The 18,005-nt window shown below is 38.2% G+C and overlaps 2 protein-coding genes, 1 non-coding gene and 1 pseudogene across 4 annotated transcripts in view; 3 read left to right on the top strand and 1 right to left on the bottom strand.

Moving 5' to 3' along the window:
- Positions 1-18,005, top strand: part of LOC145895261 (uncharacterized) — a 39,515-nt gene that overhangs the window by 15,748 nt on the left and 5,762 nt on the right. Inside the window, exon 29 of one of the 2 annotated variants that reach the window (XM_082984034.1) lies at positions 16,308-16,478. The exons of the other annotated variant lie outside the window; for it this stretch is intronic. The gene's annotated coding sequence lies outside the window, so the exon portion shown is untranslated. Of the gene's footprint in view, positions 1-16,307; positions 16,479-18,005 lie in introns of those variants that run through there. 2 annotated transcript variants of the gene reach the window in all.
- LOC145895263 (inhibitor of apoptosis protein-like) lies at positions 1,686-15,385 on the top strand. The gene is made up of 10 exons (XM_082984039.1): positions 1,686-1,810; positions 9,642-9,818; positions 10,168-10,336; positions 10,518-10,548; positions 10,616-10,662; positions 10,801-10,951; positions 12,459-12,558; positions 12,709-12,832; positions 13,024-13,423; positions 13,627-15,385. The coding sequence occupies exons 1-10, from the start codon at positions 1,803-1,805 to the stop codon at positions 13,740-13,742; spliced, it is 1,323 nt and encodes a 440-aa protein (XP_082840165.1). The 5' UTR covers positions 1,686-1,802; the 3' UTR covers positions 13,743-15,385.
- LOC145894576 (uncharacterized) lies at positions 4,005-5,099 on the bottom strand (annotated as a pseudogene).
- Trnat-ggu (transfer RNA threonine (anticodon GGU)) lies at positions 11,381-11,454 on the top strand. The gene has a single exon. It is a non-coding gene; the product is annotated as a tRNA-Thr (tRNA).

Below are 18,005 nucleotides of genomic sequence, written 5' to 3'. Positions count from 1 at the left end.
TAATAAAAATAAAATTTTGCAAAATTGTTGTATCGAGCAAGTGCAGCGTCTAAAAAAATATGAAAAGTTTGTGCCAGTACTAGGAGTAGGACTCACACGCAAACCGTACTATGCTTTTTTCAAGGCATAGAATACTGTTTTAGTATTTTATGGTCATCGTTTGAAACAAAACCAGATTTTTTGGTTAGTTGCATTGTGACTTCTGTTTTGACCGAAAAGGTCTATCTAGCTTTGGTGACGTACGAAGATCTTGCCAGCTTTAATAGCCAGACCAAAACGTCTAATTTGGTGCATCGTATCCCTGTCATGGTTGACTGAGTTCCCTCAAAAACAAAAATTTTACTTACAATTCATGGCGTGATTTTTCAGTGAAAAAACTATTTTTGAGTAGTGAGCCTGAGCGTTGCATTTGCATAAGTCTGTTCTACATGTACACGCAAACGTTTAAATAACAGATCCAGTTTTTCTTTGGTCTAGCTAGCATGCAGCACTGCCACACCTACACTGACAGATTGGCAATGGAATTGCCTAATGCGATTCAGACTCAGCTAAAAGTCAAGCAATAGCAAATCTAGTCATTATCACGAGATTAAGTGGATAACTGTACACGATAAATCCTCGGGACAAACCCAACATGACTGCAATTAATAAAATAATAGGCTACCAGTTCTACTGTTTCGCAAAGTAGCAACATGCTGTCTGTTACCCATTTTTATTTTCAAAATGGTGTCAAATTTATTACTGATTGTATGTAGACTATATATATTATGTACATATGCATATTCATGGTTCCGACTTCGCAGCAATGATGGGTCTTAAAATGGCTGAAAATGCATTGGTGATTTTGTTACCGATGGCGATGCGCTACTATTTTTGGTTTTTATACATTTGGGGATTAATTTTTACATGACATCTCAACCATCATCCTCCGGGCTCCGGTCATGAGCTTTGCCACTGTGGGATTATTACCCATATATTGGCCTTGAATGAAGCAAACTTTGAATGAAGCATGTCACATGCGGAATAAATAACATAATAGATAGGACTTGGACAGCACTGCGGAAATGGAATTAAACTAGAGCTGGCCAACTTGCAACCAGGTTTTGAAAGATTGGAGAAAGCACCAGACACAAGCATCACATTAATTAAAAAGTGTATTTATCTGTTCCTGATTTTAGTTATTCGTAGTATTTTGTAATAAAAAGTACAAAAAGGGGCGCGATTTAATAAAGTAGGTTAAAAATTCAAGTTTTCAAATGAAACACATGTAGTATTGCATTTAATCATTTTGTGGGAAAAATAACATTTAGACAAAGCATAAATTCTTAACAGAATTTTAGTACCAAGCATCAAAAATGGTTTTATTTTGGTTATTAAATACAACTAGCAACAACCTGGCAGTGGTGTGTGCTTTTACTGCCTAGTTAGTGTTGAAAATACACAATGTATGTATTTTGCCAATTAGTGTGTGACAAATGCTGATATTGTTCACATGGGGTTCTGTGCAACTGGACATTCTTGTATAATTATTGGTATCATTTATTTTTGTTGTTTATCTCTTCAATTTGCTGAAGAATATTTATGTTAAAAAAATAAACTATTATCTGCCTTGCCTGTCGCCCTATCACATATCTTGATTATGCTTTATTTATGATAAAAAGTAACATAATTGCTCTTATTTACATAGGTGTAAAGATGTGGCTACATTTATTTAAGTTTGAAATTTGATTTACATCAAAGTGTTTTCTGTTGTATCACAACACTTGGATATAAGCTAAAGGTTAAGGTAAAGACACCAGTGTATGAGTAGGTAAGTGGTCTTAGTCATGATATGTTTTAAAAAGGACAACTTTTTGTAAATTGTAAAAACTCACAGTCCTTTCCAGATGTATGTCTGTAATTTTATTACACAACAAGGTTTTTTACTACATTTATGTACCAGATTGGAAAGTTTGTTTTTTTGCACAGAGGATTTCGTTTTGCGATGGTTAATTGCGTAGACGATCGCAATGTTTTTTCGTATGTTAATGCATTAGCTAATTAAAATTGCACGGATTATCAGCGACTTTTGGCAAAAGTGCGCAGAGTATATATCCCAACATTTTTTCCAGTCTGGTTTATGTATACATGCTGCTGTGACTTAGGGCAACAAATATCACTGTACTTCTCTGTTGTGAGTTAAACATCAAGGCATAAATAGTAAGGATATGCCAAATGGGCAAAGATTCGGGTTCTTGCGAAGCAGAGTAAATAAGAAACACTATTCGTACGAACCCAATATATCTGGGTGTTTGTATGACATCACCGATAGTTGCTGGGTTCCTTGGTTGCATCCCGCACGCCGGAATATGTTGCTTGACCAATGATGGTTTTTGCTGTCATACAACAAAATAATTACAGACAGTTGATTTCGCAAAATATAATAAACCTTCAAAAAGCCATGACCGAGTTGGCTATAGCAACATAATAATGCCTTTGATTTGATCAAATATAATGTTAAGGACCCATATCAGTATTAAATCCCCCAAAATCAAGTTTTGAAGGTTATCTGCATAACACACTATTTGCCCAAAATAATTCCTGTGACTTTGTTTAGACCAATGAAGGTCCACTAGCACTATTTAAAGGAAAAACAAATGATTGTAGCTGCATTGGACAAAACACAGTAAGGATCTGTGGAGCTTCCAGGAGGATATTATGTTCTAATGGATAGCAGAAACAGTCCCAGGGGTCTGTCGAAGCAACTTTCTGTGATAATTTTTTCGCCATCGCATGCAAAAAGGGTTGGGGCCAACACTGAATTTTGTGGCCAAAATAATGCCCTAAGCTACTATCCTGCAACTAATTTTGACCTGAATGTGTAAACAAGAGGTGGGCCTAACAAAAAATAACAAGTGAAGGTATATATACTTTTGTGATTAAATTTTGACTACATTCTCTTGAACATTTGATGCTTTTTCAACTAACTTTTTGACTAACTAGCTGAATAAAAAGGCGAAAAACTGCACTGAAACTTCACCAAACACACTGGAAATTGCATTCAACCCTAAATTTGACCTTACTGCTTTACGGTTGCTTTGTTGTGTTACGTCTTTCTTTATGACAGAGGTGTAAAAGATAGGCATTTGCTGCAAGCAAAACTTTTTTAAATAGAGATACTGATATGCAGCCTTGAACAACAGAGGATTTAACCTTTTTTGTTGTCAAATTAGCTTCTGTGCTTTAGTCACACAAACCCATGCCATGAACAGGCATGTAGTAATTGTTTTATACAAATATGTTATAATTTCCAATAAATATTCCTATACTAATCTTGCACATCATTCAGGTTTGCACAAATATAAAATCTGTGGTTATGTATGGTGGCCCATCGCTATCACACACATTTTAACAAAAAAATATCAAATGCGTATTTTGTTTTGCATTATGACTTTATTTTTAATTACGTTTTTAAAAGCGATAATAAATTGAAATGGAAAACGCATTTTTAAAATTAACTTCGTTTTAAAACAGATTTCAAACTTGACTTTGAGATGTATTTTGAATGGAACTTTCAAATAAATTTTTAATATCACTTTCAATTTTATTTTGGAAATCAATTTTACATTTCATTTTCAATTTTATTTTAAAAATAGTTTTAAAATCTATTTCGAAAACCATTTTCATTTTCATTTTCATTTTGAATTTCATTTTCATTTGAAATATGCGATTTTTTAAATCCCCACGTAGCCCAGCGCTATCAATCCCATACACATACAATAGCCATTGGCCCAGCGCTATCAAATTTAATAGAAATCATACAACGTTCTAAACAAACTTCGTAATTAGTGCTGCAATAAAGTAAAGTGTTGTTTGGTTGCAGACGATGTATTTATTTGTTCCACGTCGTTCTGTTGTACTTGTTTGTGCCATGCGAGGCTGAATTAAAACTAGACAACAATCTTCTTTATAATTCCAAAAAGTTGCGTCAGTTTTTGGGAACGAGATTGCGTAGTATATTCATACTACAGTTGCATAAGACGTAAACGTAAACCCTGTTCGAGATGAAAACATTTATCTTTTATACTGGTGCTTAACCATTCCTCCTGGGCATGTAAAACACCAGATATTTCAGCAACTTCTTTAAGGTCACAGTCATTAACTGTAAGACCTTTACAAGTTGTGCCATAAAATTCAGGACATTCAAAAATATGTTCAGGTACACCAGTAGGTAAAAGAATATTGTTTTGATTGCGTATGCGATGACTGTTCCAATTTGCCACAAAAATATCACATTCACGTTGTACAATAGGTTTGTAAATATAAAACAGTAGCTGACGGTCAGTTAGACAATGTGGATCATACTTTCCATTTGTTATTAATGATCTAAGTTGTGCTTTGAAAAAAAGCTCTAATCTTTCATGCAGCTCCCTCCACCAGCGCTCAATTTTATTTGTGTTAGAAGGACCATATATAACACTCTCTGTCGGATCTTCTAAATCTCCATGTTTATTCCTGAGATATGTATGTATTGTTGCCATTTTTCCTGTTTCAGTTCCTCTATCCAGTCTTAAAAACTTTGCCATTGTTTGAGTTTCATATATGTGCTCCAAATATTTCTTTCCGATAATCTGAGGGTTGGAGTTTGAGTGAGTAACAAAGAGAAATAACACTTAACGTGAAAATGTATCTATTGCACCATATATGCCCAGCGGAAAAGTGTAGTTTTGATATCCACACAACTTGTCGTGCCCATCCAATGATACAAGTTGAAGAGGGCCACTACAAGCAAACAGTTGTTTGGGTTTTTTAATTTTCTGTCTTACATTTCGACTAGCAACACCCTCAGGGTCTTTTTCTTGCAACACTTTCTGAACTAAATGCCTTGGCACAAAAATTTTATGTTTACACCGTAGCTTTTGATTCATTGCTCGATAACCTAACAGTTTTCCAGGTCCCTGTAACTCTTTATCAACAGCAGCACAAACTTCATTCAAAGAAGTGTCGTATCTTATGTATGTAATATCAAAATAGCGAAGTCTTCGGTCTAGAGTTGCAACACTCCAAGAATATTCAGAAAACCTTTTCTTCACCAACTGCAAAATTTCTTTTCGCTTCATGTTTTTTGCAACACAATTTTGTAACATAGCTTTTAAATCACTACTTTGTTGCCACATTATAACTTTTGCACCTGGATGTGACTAGACCATCAATTCTACAAAGCTGCAAAAATATGACATCATAAGAAAATTTGCAAAAAATGCCAAAATAAGACCAAGAAACTTAAAATCAAGTTCAAGATTCGAGCGCAGCGGTGCATAAACTTGCATTAGTTTAATTGTTTTTATTCTTCCACACGGTGTTAAAGATGAACGTTGGACCATTATATCCTCCAGTCCCCCAAAAACCTATTGTTGGCATCGCAGGCTGTCAATGCAATCTCGTTCCCAAAAATTGGCGCAACTTTTTGGAATGATAAAGAAGATTGTTGTCTAGTTTTAATTCAGCCTCGCATGGCACAAACAAGTACAACAGAACGATGTGGAACAAATAAATACATCGTCTGCAACCAAACAACACTTTACTTTATTGCAGCACTAATTACGAAGTTTGTTTAGAACGTTGTATGATTTCTATTAAATTTGATAGCGCTGGGCCAATGGCTATTGTATGTGTATGGGATTGATAGCGCTGGGCTACGTGGGGATTTAAAAAATCGCATATTTCAAATGAAAATGAAATTCAAAATGAAAATGGTTTTCGAAATAGATTTTAAAACTATTTTTAAAATAAAATTGAAAATGAAATGTAAAATTGATTTCCAAAATAAAATTGAAAGTGATATTAAAAATTTATTTGAAAGTTCCATTCAAAATACATCTCAAAGTCAAGTTTGAAATCTGTTTTAAAACGAAGTTAATTTTAAAAATGCGTTTTCCATTTCAATTTATTATCGCTTTTAAAAACGTAATTAAAAATAAAGTCATAATGCAAAACAAAATACGCATTTGATATTTTTTTGTTAAAATGTGTGTGATAGCGATGGGCCACCATAGTTATGTGCCTCTATTAGAGGACTACCTATGCAAACAGTGATTTAAGACTTGAATTGACATTTGGCATCCAAAAAGACATCTTTCACAAGCAAGAAAATATCTAACATTTCAGTGACAGGACTAAAAATATTTTTAAAATCCTTTAAAAAGGTAAAACTAAACTGTTACAATGGTTGCACATTTATAGCTTACTCCATGTGTTGGTCATAAGTTATGACTATAACCAATATATTAGAACCAATTCACAGGCTTTATATGCATTAAAAATGTTTTGCTGCTATAGCATTATATGTTTCACACAGTACAATGTTTGCTTAATCCAAATCAAACTATAGGCGTTTTGTGCAAAAACAACTAAGCAGATGAATTACACAAAAGAAATAAAGTAGCATAGGCAGTTGGGCACTGATAAAACTGTTGTATTTTTGAATAGCACAAAATAATAGAATCAATGTAAGTTCAGGGAGACCTACCTTTATTGCTGGAAATTCAATTAACATTCCAGCACATAAATTCTGCGAATCCATATTTGTCCGCTTGGCATCACTTTCACTGCAACAGATCGGGTGCTGTGAATCTCCTTCATGACAGCTGGAACCCAACGCGGTGCACGGCCAGAATTCCTTGGGCCTTTATACAATGCGTAGCGTGGCATCCCTACTTTGTACACAGTCTGTGCACTGCGATGTTCCGACGAGTTGGCAGCAGAAGTTTCTCTCGACAATTTTCCCTGAGCAATATTGGAGGGGTAAAGGTATAAGCGCGTCAATCTTCGTACGCATTTGCCGATTGTTGAGAAGTTGACTTGGCGAATAACCATTCCCAGTCGGCGTCCTTCTGTACTACATGAGAAATTCCATGATTGCTTGTTTTGGAGGCTTCACAGACTTTTTTAATGCCTGTTTAAAAGTCTGAACAAGACGTTCAGCTGCTCCATTTGTCTGGGTGGTATGGAGCTCCGGTGAAGTGAACTATCCCTCTCTCCTTCTGAGTTCGTCAGAGGTGAATGTCAAGGCGTTATCAGTGATTAGTGTATTGGGATAACCAAGCCGACATCGAGGTTTTTCGGGTAAGACCCAAGGATGCAATAAAGCTTTGGATGGAGCATTTCGGTGCTCAGCACAGTTTTGACATTTGTGACACATGTCCACAATATCCTTGTCGATATTTGGTCTGTAGCTGTTCTAGCTAGTTGCTTCATCTTTTGCATTCCCAAGTGTCTTGGATGCAACAACTTGAGAACTTCGGGTTGAACTCTGCAGCCGTACAGCAAGCAACCATGACTGATGCTAAGGGAGTCCGCAATCTGACTGCAACGACTGAGCGAACTTTCCTTGTCGAAACGTTTATTTGGCCAAACTTCTTGAATATTCCTCATGATCTCGGACAGAATCCGGTCTTTTTCTGTCACAATAGCTGTCACATCTGCGGGCTTCACTTGATTACTCAACATTGTAATCAGACATACTGTGTCCGTATCAACAGCAGTTTCCTCCTGATCAAATGTAAGATCCTTTCAAGCTGGAAGATGACTAAGAGTGTCAACATTGTTAATGTCGGAAGTTTTTCTGAACTCAGTATCGTAAGAGAACTGATTGAGTATCAGCGCCCATCTTGCCCAACGATTTGCTGCGAGCGTTGGAACAGCTTTCGACGGTCCGAAAATCAACAAAGGTTTGTGGTCAGTCACCAAAATATATTTTCGGCCAAAAAGAAACTGAAAAAACTTTCAAATAGCAAACACAATTGTCAAAGCTTCCTACTGGATCTGGCATTCAGTAAGTGTTTTTGAAATATTTGCTTCCATCCGCAAACACAATGAAATAAAACTGCACCAATTCCTACACTGAATGCATCGCATGCTATTCTAATCGAAAGGCATGGATCAAAATGTGTAAGAACATTGTCTGAAAAAAGACGATGTTTCAATCACTTGAAAATCTCTTGTTCTTTCTTTTGCCACCTCCATGTAACTGCCTTTTTCGCTAGCCTGTACAATGGTTCTGTGACTGTTGAAAACTCCGGGGGTAGAAACTTGCTGTAAAACTGAACAGCACCCAAAAATGATCTAACTCAGTTTCTGGTGGCCGCATTTTAATGACATCGTCGACTTTACTACCTTTGGCAATACCCTCCATAGTGAGAAGATGCCCAAGGTATTCGACGCTTTGCCTTTTCATCAAGACAGTAAAGCAACCAACGCAAATTCCACAAACGATCTTCCTTAGAAGAGCCACTAACAAGGTAAATCATGTGTGATGTCGTTCATCAACTTTTGGAAGTAACCCGGTGCCGATCAAATTCCGAATGGCAAAACATTTTGAAGAAAAGCACCTCGATGAGTGCTAAGCGCTAACCTCTTTCGGCTTTCGGGGCCAAGCCTAACCTGGTTGTAGGCATCTGCCAGGTCTATCTTGGTAAAACCGTGACCTCCACCCAATTGCAGCATTAGATCACTTGGTAACGTCAGTGGCTGGCGGCGTGTGTCTATTGGGGATTAACGCACTTTACCAGATGTCCGACCTGGTAATGGAGATTTCCGTACTGGAACTACCCCAATCGTTAAAATGCACTAGCATCCATACTTCGTTTTGAATTCCTGCTTCGTAACATTGGTTCAAATTGTCAAGCAGTGCAAACGGAACCGGCCTTGACTTGTGATACACTGGATAATGCAAAACATATATTCTTCTTGGAAATATTCATGCGAGACACCAACTTTGTGGACAGCTTTCTTGTTCCATACAAAATGTTGTCGAAAGAAATCTTCAGTTTCTTAATGCAGTCTCTTCCCAGAATATTGAAATTGTCAAGCTGTGTTATGCAAAACGTGAGCACGCTCATGATATCTGTATTTGGAATGTGGACTTTCAACCGGCAAGAACCAATAATATTAAGGGGATGACGGGAGGCGGATCAGTAAGCAACGCTAGTGGACTCCAGCTTCGGTCGCCCAATACTTTTCCAAACGTTGGTTGACAAAATCATAGGCTCCAAAAACTGTGTTTGAGTTTCAATGCATGAGGCGTAATAGTTAAATTTCCCACAGTAGGTTCCTTTAGTTTATCAAGTATGGGGTTCCATGGCTTGGCAAAATTGAACATTTGCTTTTTGTGTTTTGGCTGAGATTGGCAACCACTGGCATGCAAAGTGCCGGTTACACTGCTTCTTTTTTTACTGAACAAAAACATGTTTGGAGTCGCAAACTTAGGTTCGCTAGATTTTTGTAAACTTTATTGGACAAGAACAAATTAATCATCATTATGTGTATATAATGCAAAACATACAGCAATAGAAATAGCAAATGCACCATAGTTTAAATGTTTGTGTTTTATTTACTGTGTGTGTTTGTTTCTAAATGTGTCTGTCATATTTATGAAGTCATATGGGGGGTGGTAAGCCATATGTGTCCGGGAGCCATGGGTTGCTGACCTCCGTCGCAGTGCAACAAAATAACAAAAGGCGTTAGACTAAAAAGAATAAAACGAATGACAAACAATTGAGCTGGAAAAATTATTTCTCTTTTAGGGGACATACCATGACAACAGTTTTGGCAGACAGATAGTTTATGCAATATTGGACTATTTAATTGTATTTTGCATTCAGACAAAGAGATCCACCAGGTCAACGCTGCGTGTACATTACGCCAGGAGACCCCCATCAAGAAGCATACAGGTTGACAACATTCAACAAATTTCCTCAAACAGCTCCAGTTAACCCCACAGTTCTGGCATCAGTTGGATTTTACTACACTGGATATAAAGACAGAGTCAAGTGCTTCAGGTATGAATTTAAGCATTACCTTAAAAATATTACATAAAATGCTGAAATTAAAAATGCTTGGTTGGTTCAGTACATGGTTGTATACAACAGAAACAGACTTAATACATCTTAGGAAAATTCGGGTCTGTGTTTTTATAAAAAAGGGAATCGATTTAAATCTTATTTTAATTTGATCCTTTGTTAGGGTTACGAGGGCTGGTTCCATTTATGTTCACAAACAAACTATTTGTAAAACCATATTAATGGCAAGACTGTTTTACTGTAAGATCAAACAACTGTTTCTGTCTATGTTTCATGTAATATACAATTTATGCAGTCTGTACCATTCTGGCCTAATTACTTTTTGCAGTTGTGGACTATGTGTTGAAAATTGGAAATTTGGTGATGATGTCAAATTGGCTCGGTGGCACAAGCCTGATTGCCACATGTCAAATCACGTACCTCGAAATGGGAATATTCCACTGCAGTTAGGAACCCCCCCACATAGAATTGTGAATACTGGCATTGGCCCAAGTGGGGTAAGTGATACAATAATGCTTATAAATGCCATTGGTATTACAAAGTGTGGATCAGTAATATATCATTTTTATGTATTTTCTTATGAATAAAACAGTTAATTTAAAAAGGAATAACAATTTTGTGGTGTATTTCTAGTTTTTTGCAACTGCACTACTATTAAATATAATATTTCCTTTGCAGAATGTTTACAACAACACAACTAGACCACAAGGTAAGTTGAACCTTGTTTTTATTACTTGTGGTTTGCAGGAAGTTTTTACACTGGTTGTTTATAATAGGCACAGGTGTTGAACGCCCTCAACCACCAAGAAGACCTGAAACACTGGTAAGTATTTGTATGCTTTTTTATATATTGCAGAGTTCATTTCACCTATGGTAGATTAAATTAACAGTTGTTTGAAATATTAACATCTGCATAGACAGCTTTACTGATTTTCTCATCACTGTGTTTTGTGTCATGAAGAGAAATTTTTGCGATTCTTTTCCATCTGGAAATCCTGCATACCCTTCATTGAGGAATCAGGAATCAAGGTTGGAAACGTTTGATCACAGATGGCAATCACGAATCTCAGCCAATCCAAGGCAACTTTCCAGAGCTGGATTTTTTTATCTTGGTGAGGTGGTTTGTTGATAGTTATCTTTTTAGTAACTACAACAAACTTTATTAACAACAAGCTCCTGTAGCTCAGTTGGTAGAGCGTTGGGCCTGGTTAGCCCAGGGTTGTGAGTTCAAACCTCACCGGGAGCTTGATTTTTCAGATCTCGCTCCGACTTGTCGGGAAAAGTGGCTGATCCAGCTTGGCTGCAATGCCTTGGCTGCGAAGCCTGTGAACCTTATGATCGGAATATTGGAGCTGTGATTGCCAAATATAAAGGGCCTGCGCAGTGGGGCGATCCCGCCTTGCTATGCGTAAGCATGGCATTACTTCTGCATTGTCTGATTACGGTGGTGGAGATCCTCTACGCATGTGAAGGTCGCCTGACAAGTTGTGCGCTTGCGCACCAGTGTACCTTGGCCACAATATACCCCGTGAAGCCACTGAGCTCCTGTAGCTCAGTTGGTAGAGCGTTGGGCCTGGTTAGCCCAGGGTCGTGAGTTCAAACCTCACCGGGAGCTTGATTTTTCAGATCTCGCTCCGACTTGTCGGGAAAAGTGGCTGATCCAGCTTGGCTGCAATGCCTTGGCTGCGAAGCCTGTGAACCTTATTAACAACAAGTTTTGTTTTTTGTTTTACGTTTTATTTTACGATTCTCTTGGTCAGTAGGTGTTGTGTCTGTGCGTCGCTGCTTTCGCAGGGGTTAATGCATTGTGCGTTCCGGGAAGGCTGTCTAGACTTAGATGTTGTAGTCAGGTCTCTCAATAATGGCGGAATACACAAGGTTCTTAGTTTGAACAGTTTATCTTGAACCACTTTGGCCGTTGGTGTCTGAGATGCTGGAAGTCTGTCAATCAGCATTGCAACTCTATTTGCTTGTTCCTTATTTCGTCAATTCCTTGGACTGTCGTAGTCTAGTTAGCGCCTGACGCTGCCGATATGCAGTGTATCCTTGGTATTATATTCTGCCACCTGCATTTCAACCTCATCGTGTTGAGAGTTGTCAGACTGATGCAAATGGCAGTCTTCCTGCAGATTCGCGATCTCTACAGAGATTGCGAGGTTGTGTTTCTCGATTGTCCGTTTCTGATCAAGCAGTCATTGCTCTGTGATGTAATGTGGATGTTGTGTCTTCCTCAGTGTGTGCGTCCTCTTACCATAACCTTGTACAGACAGTTTTGACTTGTTATAGCAGATCATCACATCAAGATTGTCTTGTCCAATCCACTTCCTTCATCAAGTAGCCCTTTTTTCACCATTGCTTCCTGGACTTCCAGAGCAAGACGCCGACCTCTTGTCGACGTCTGATTCGGCATGGATTTTTGTTTTCACCATCATGTATTGGGTTGTGATTTTCTGTCAGGGTTTTCTTCCCTTGGTCGGCACCGGGATTCAAACCTGAGCTGCCTGATTTTGTGGCTGAGGTGATCAATGTTGCTGACGTGTTATTAGTGGAGGTGAACTCTTTTTGTGTAAGTTAAATAAAGAAATTCCTATGTACTGAATTTGTGGTTATTTTTTTCAGGTGAACGTGATCAAGTGAAATGCTGGTATTGCAACGGAGGTTTGCAGAACTGGGATAAAGAAGATGAGCCGTGGACCGAACATGCAAAATGGTTCCCCACGTATGTATCTAAACCTTTCATGCAAACTATTTTGTTGCTACATGTGTTTTTTTACAAATAAATCAGACTTGTTGTAATTAGGCTCGAAACCATTGCCAATCATTCAAGGTGACAGTATTGTTTTTTAAGCAAGTTTACCTTTTTGCACAGATGTGAATTCTTGTTGCAAAGAAAGGGACCAGAATTCGTTCATCGGATTGTGTCCATGTATCCCAACCTGCCCCGACCCACACTTGCAAGGCAGAACTCGAACCAACTTACTCCTCTCAGGCAGGTTTGTCCATAAGATGACCTCTGTGCAAATCTATTATTATGTACTTGTTACCAAAGGAATTCACGAAATTTTATAGTAGCACAATGCTATGGATTCATTAGGTTTGTTGCGGCATTGCACTGGATGATTTTTAAATGTTTTCTTCTGCTTCTGATCCTTTTTGCAAATAAAATGCTATTGTATCTCCCCAGAATGAACTTTATGCAATCAGAAATGAGGTTGTATCTGCTCTATATGCCTACCTGGAAGATCTTGTACAGGAATCCCTGCGTGTTCGGGAGACAAGTCGAAAGTACTACATCAGAAATCAGCTTCAACAAGCTTTGTGCTCCAATGGAAACATCCCACCTGAGAGAAAGCCATATTACCTGGCACTCCTCTCGGTATGCAATTTCTCACTTGCCCAGTTTGATGAAGTGATGGTGTCAGAGAAGACAGATGCAGATCTGAACCCCAAACTGTTGATGACAATGGCTTTTTTGCTGGCCAACCCAAACATGGTTTCTGACTTAATGTTTGATGTCCCTGAAGATCATTGGTTCAAAACAAAGATAGAGTCGTTTCAGCAGTTCTTGTGGGACTTGTCCACAAGTAAGTCATAATATAGTAAGAATTACAAGTTTTGTTGAAGGAAATTCGGATCATGTGCATTTCCTTCTAAAAATAACAAAAAATATTACGATCATGCAAAAAAATTCAATTTGATATGTATAACTGCTGTGAGTATATGATCATAGGCATTTGGGGTTAGGATTAGATTTTTAACAATGGTAATCGAGTGATTTTATTTTCAGGCCACCCAGAACTGTATAGTTTGGTGGAAACATGCCGCAGTATTCTTCGCCGTGTAGCAAGTTGTGCAATATCAAACACAAAAGTCGTAGCGCTTGATGTTGGGCAAATGTCCTGACTGGTTTGTGGCTAGCCTCGCACTATCAAACGTCATAGTACATGAAGCTGCCTATTAGTGTGTGTGTAAAATTTTGTATAGATGTTTGGCCTATAGCGACCAACGGCTTACTGAAGTGTGCGTAGAAATATTTAGGCTTGAATGGGTTATGAGATTTAGTGTCCATTCTTTGCCAGTAGCCGCTACCATTTCTGTAACCTCTGTAAAAATATTTAAGGAAACGTTTCATGGGACTAGAGTCGATTTGATCTGTTATACCACGTCCGTATCTTACCGAAGCGAGTAAACTGAACTCCCGTACTAAAAGCTGTGTATATTGGTATTCCTGTGTATTTAAAAATTAATATTATGGTTGTCGTCACCCTGACTTTGTTGAATGCCCTACTTGCCATGCAGAAAGACGTAAATATCGATCATTGGCTCTTGCGGATTTGGTACAAGTTGGCGGGATATATACCGTAGTGTCATTATACTTTTTTATGGTAAAGAACGTACTCTTATTGTCGTTGCGGCCAAATCGCTGTATTTCGTTGTGAATCTGCGATCAAAAAATTCGAGCGTCAAAATTTTTGTGGGCCCAAACAGCAACGGGTGGCCATTGTATACCATCTAGTCCGTACATGCCTCGTCACTATTGATAAATGTTCTTCATTATCGCTACGATTTCGATGTGTAGCTATGCCAAACTCTTCAAACTCACATCGCTGTGACCACATTTCGCTACGATTCGTCTGTATATATTAAGTTGCTGTTTTCCATCATGTTATCAATGCAAGCTTGTACATTAGCCCACAGCATGTAAATAATCTTTTGAATTTCAGCTTTCACTGTTTTTTGCTAACTCTTTGCTTCATATTTTGGTAAACGTCATCGACAAGTTACTTGTACATATGATATTTTTGGGCGCGGAGCTACTGCATCAAAACGAACGTTTTTTTATCGTGCCTTAGCAAAATCAACAACAAGATATTGCACAGTCACCAGTGCTCGCTAAGTTTCCCAGAGCAACGGGTATTTACCTACAAGACCGTGAGCAATACACAAAAAATTCTGCTCGATTTTATGACCTTTATGGTTTTATCGGTGCCCACGTCAGTTTTTGTGCTTATTCTCCATCGTCGTAATTGTTTTCACATTTTTGTAGATTTTTTCTCAAATCACATTGGATTTCACATTCCGGGCATCTCTCGTATTCAGCAGGTGTGTTAGATCCGCCCAAATGCTGATGATGCTTTTTTGTATATTATTTATGTGTTTGGAATAGTGCCTGGGCCGCAGGGGAAAAATATGCAAATTTGATCGAACTCGAATGTTTGATGATGTCATAATTTTTTCTATTGATTGTAAAAACACTGGTAATTTGGTAGTATGGCAGAAATCGTTTTACAATTGTTATTCTTGTGCTATTGTTTGGTACAAACCCGCTTTTACGCATAACGGTTATGTCATATATGCACGATTTCGATCCCCTTGTTTAACTTTGAGTTACGCACATTGCAGGCTTCGGTTTTACCTTTCTGTCGGTCACTTTCTTCTTCTTCAATGGGACAAACAGTTTTTAAAATTACTTGGATAAAAATTGATAACTTCATGTAGTTTTTAATGCAAATGATGAATAAAATTCAATTAAAGTCAATAAACAATTGGTTGCAAAACATTTGGCAAGGAAGACATACTTTGGACCAGTGAAAAAAATGCTGGAAATTATTAGTAGTATAAGATTTGGAAAGTATTTTACGCTGATAGACTACGTAACACAAGGTACCGGTTGATTTGCAATCAATGTCTACAGAAGCAGTTGCTGGGGCACTATGGTTGACATGTATAGTCGCCTCGGAATCCCAGACGAAATCTTGAGCGACTTGGGTACACAGTTTTGATCAGATTGCATTCCAGAAGTCAACCGACTTCTAATGATTAAACACCTGACAACCACGCGATGTGCAACGGTCTCGAGGAGAAGTACAACGGTACTTTAAAGGGGTTAAAACGCCTGTGTTGCGATGAATCCAAACATTGGAACATGTTTATTAACGCGTTGCTTTTTGCGTACCGTGATGTTCCGCAAGTGTCAACTGGATTTTCGCCTTCGAATTGATTTACGAGAGATCGGTTCGCGGCCTGTTGACAATATTAAAAGAAATATGAACGAACACCGAAAGTGATGAAGAAGTTGTATCCATCGACCTGCGGGGAAAATTACAGACCACACTGGCGTTGGCCAGTAAGGCAACGATACAAAAGATATTCGATAGGAAAACCAAGACACGTACGTGGCGCTGACCCAACAACAAGCTGCTTCCGCAGTGGAAAGGCCCATTTAAAGTTACGCGGAAAATGGTCTTAACTAGTACACACTTGCCGTCGGTTGCAAGGAGCGTAAAAATCACGAATTCGAACATGCTGAAAGAATATTTGACGCGTGATGCTTTTTGCTCAATACTACATAATATACATTTTAGTGTGTGGTAAACGTGGTTTGCTGGTTTAGGTAACTTTACAGTAACCAAGTCAAGTTAACATAATTTTCCGCAACGATATCTCGTTTGCTTTTACCTCCGGTAGAATTTCCGTGAACAGAAAACGTACGCATTTGTGGAGCTACGGTTGGTTGAAGAATTTTATAATTTTTGCGAAATTTTACGTTGTCCGCATTTTTGTACTTAAAATTTTTGAAGCAGGTTCTAGTGAAACGTACTTACTTTTCAAATTTTATCGCAGTTTACTCCAAGTTAAGAAAACGTCATGTTTTTATAGCTTTTGTTTGTAGTCTGTTGTATTCTTTATATGGTTTCCCAGCAAACACACAACGTAGTTTCGACGTTCGCAACGTCGCTGGAAAGTCGAAAATTGGTTGCATACCAGGTAATTTTCAAACTAAACGTCGTATGAAAGTTGGTAACACTGACGTTAGTAATGAACGTTGTCTTCACCAAAAAAGTACGTCATAAATAACGTAAGTAAAACGTTCACTATATACGTTAGATAAAAACCTTAATGCAACTATTTATGTACGTAAATTTTAACGTAACTGGGACGTAACTTCGATACGTTTCAGAAAACCCCAAATCGACCATATTTGCACGTAATTATTGACGTAACCCAGACGTTGATTTGAAACGTTTAATACAACCCGAACGCGACTACAATTGCACGTCAATGTTAACGTAAGAAAGACGTTGATTTGATACGTTTCGATACAACCCGAACGCGACTACAATTGCACGTCAATGTTAACGTAAGAAAGACGTTGATTTGATACGTTTCGATACAACCCGAACGCGACTACAATTGCACGTCAATGTTAACGTAAGAAAGACGTTGATTTGATACGTTTCGATACAACCCGAACGCGACTACAATTGCACGTCAATGTTAACGTAAGAAAGACGTTGATTTGATACGTTTCGATACAACCCGAATGCGACTACAATTGCACGTCAATGTTAACGTAAGAAAGACGTTGATTTGATACGTTTTGATACAACCCGAATGCGACCACAATTGCACGTCAATGTTAACGTAAGAAAGACGTTGATTTGATACGTTTCGATGCAACCCGAATGCGACCACAATTGCACGTCAATGTTAACGTAAGAAAGACGTTGATTTGATACGTTTCGATGCAACCCGAATGCGACCACAATTGCACGTCAATGTTAACGTAAGAAAGACGTTGATTTGATACGTTTCGATGCAACCCGAATGCGACCACAATTGCACGTCAATGTTAACGTAAGAAAGACGTTGATTTGATACGTTTCGATGCAACCCGAATGCGACCACAATTGCACGTCAATGTTAACGTAAGAAAGACGTTGATTTGATACGTTTCGATGCAACCCGAATGCGACTACAATTGCACGTCAATGTTAACGTAAGAAAGACGTTGATTTGATACGTTTCGATGCAACCCCAATGCGACCACAATTGCACGTCAATGTTAACGTAAGAAAGACGTTGATTTGATACGTTTCGATGCAACCCGAATGCGACCACAATTGCACGTCAATGTTAAAGTAAGAAAGACGTTGATTTGATACGTTTCGATACAACCCGAATGCGACCACAATTGCACGTCAATGTTAACGTAAGAAAGACGTTGATTTGATACGTTTCGATGCAACCCGAATGCGACCACAATTGCACGTCAATGTTAACGTAAGAAAGACGTTGATTTGATACGTTTCGATGCAACCCGAATGCGACCACAATTGCACGTCAATGTTAACGTAAGAAAGACGTTGATTTGATACGTTTCGA

The sequence above is a fragment of the Ascidia mentula genome, chromosome 3 (genome assembly GCF_947561715.1).
Source record: "Ascidia mentula chromosome 3, kaAscMent1.1, whole genome shotgun sequence".
Lineage (NCBI taxonomy): Eukaryota > Metazoa > Chordata > Ascidiacea > Phlebobranchia > Ascidiidae > Ascidia > Ascidia mentula.
Note: the sequence above shows the minus strand (reverse complement) of the source record. Positions and strands in the feature narration are given on the sequence as shown.

Excerpts from the sequence above, each read along its gene's own strand:
- LOC145895263 (XM_082984039.1), top strand. Across the intron at positions 10,337-10,517 it reads CTGGCATTGGCCCAAGTGGG|AATGTTTACAACAACACAAC; the intron begins GTAAGTGATACA and ends TTTCCTTTGCAG. Across the intron at positions 13,424-13,626 it reads CTTGTGGGACTTGTCCACAA|GCCACCCAGAACTGTATAGT; the intron begins GTAAGTCATAAT and ends TTTTATTTTCAG.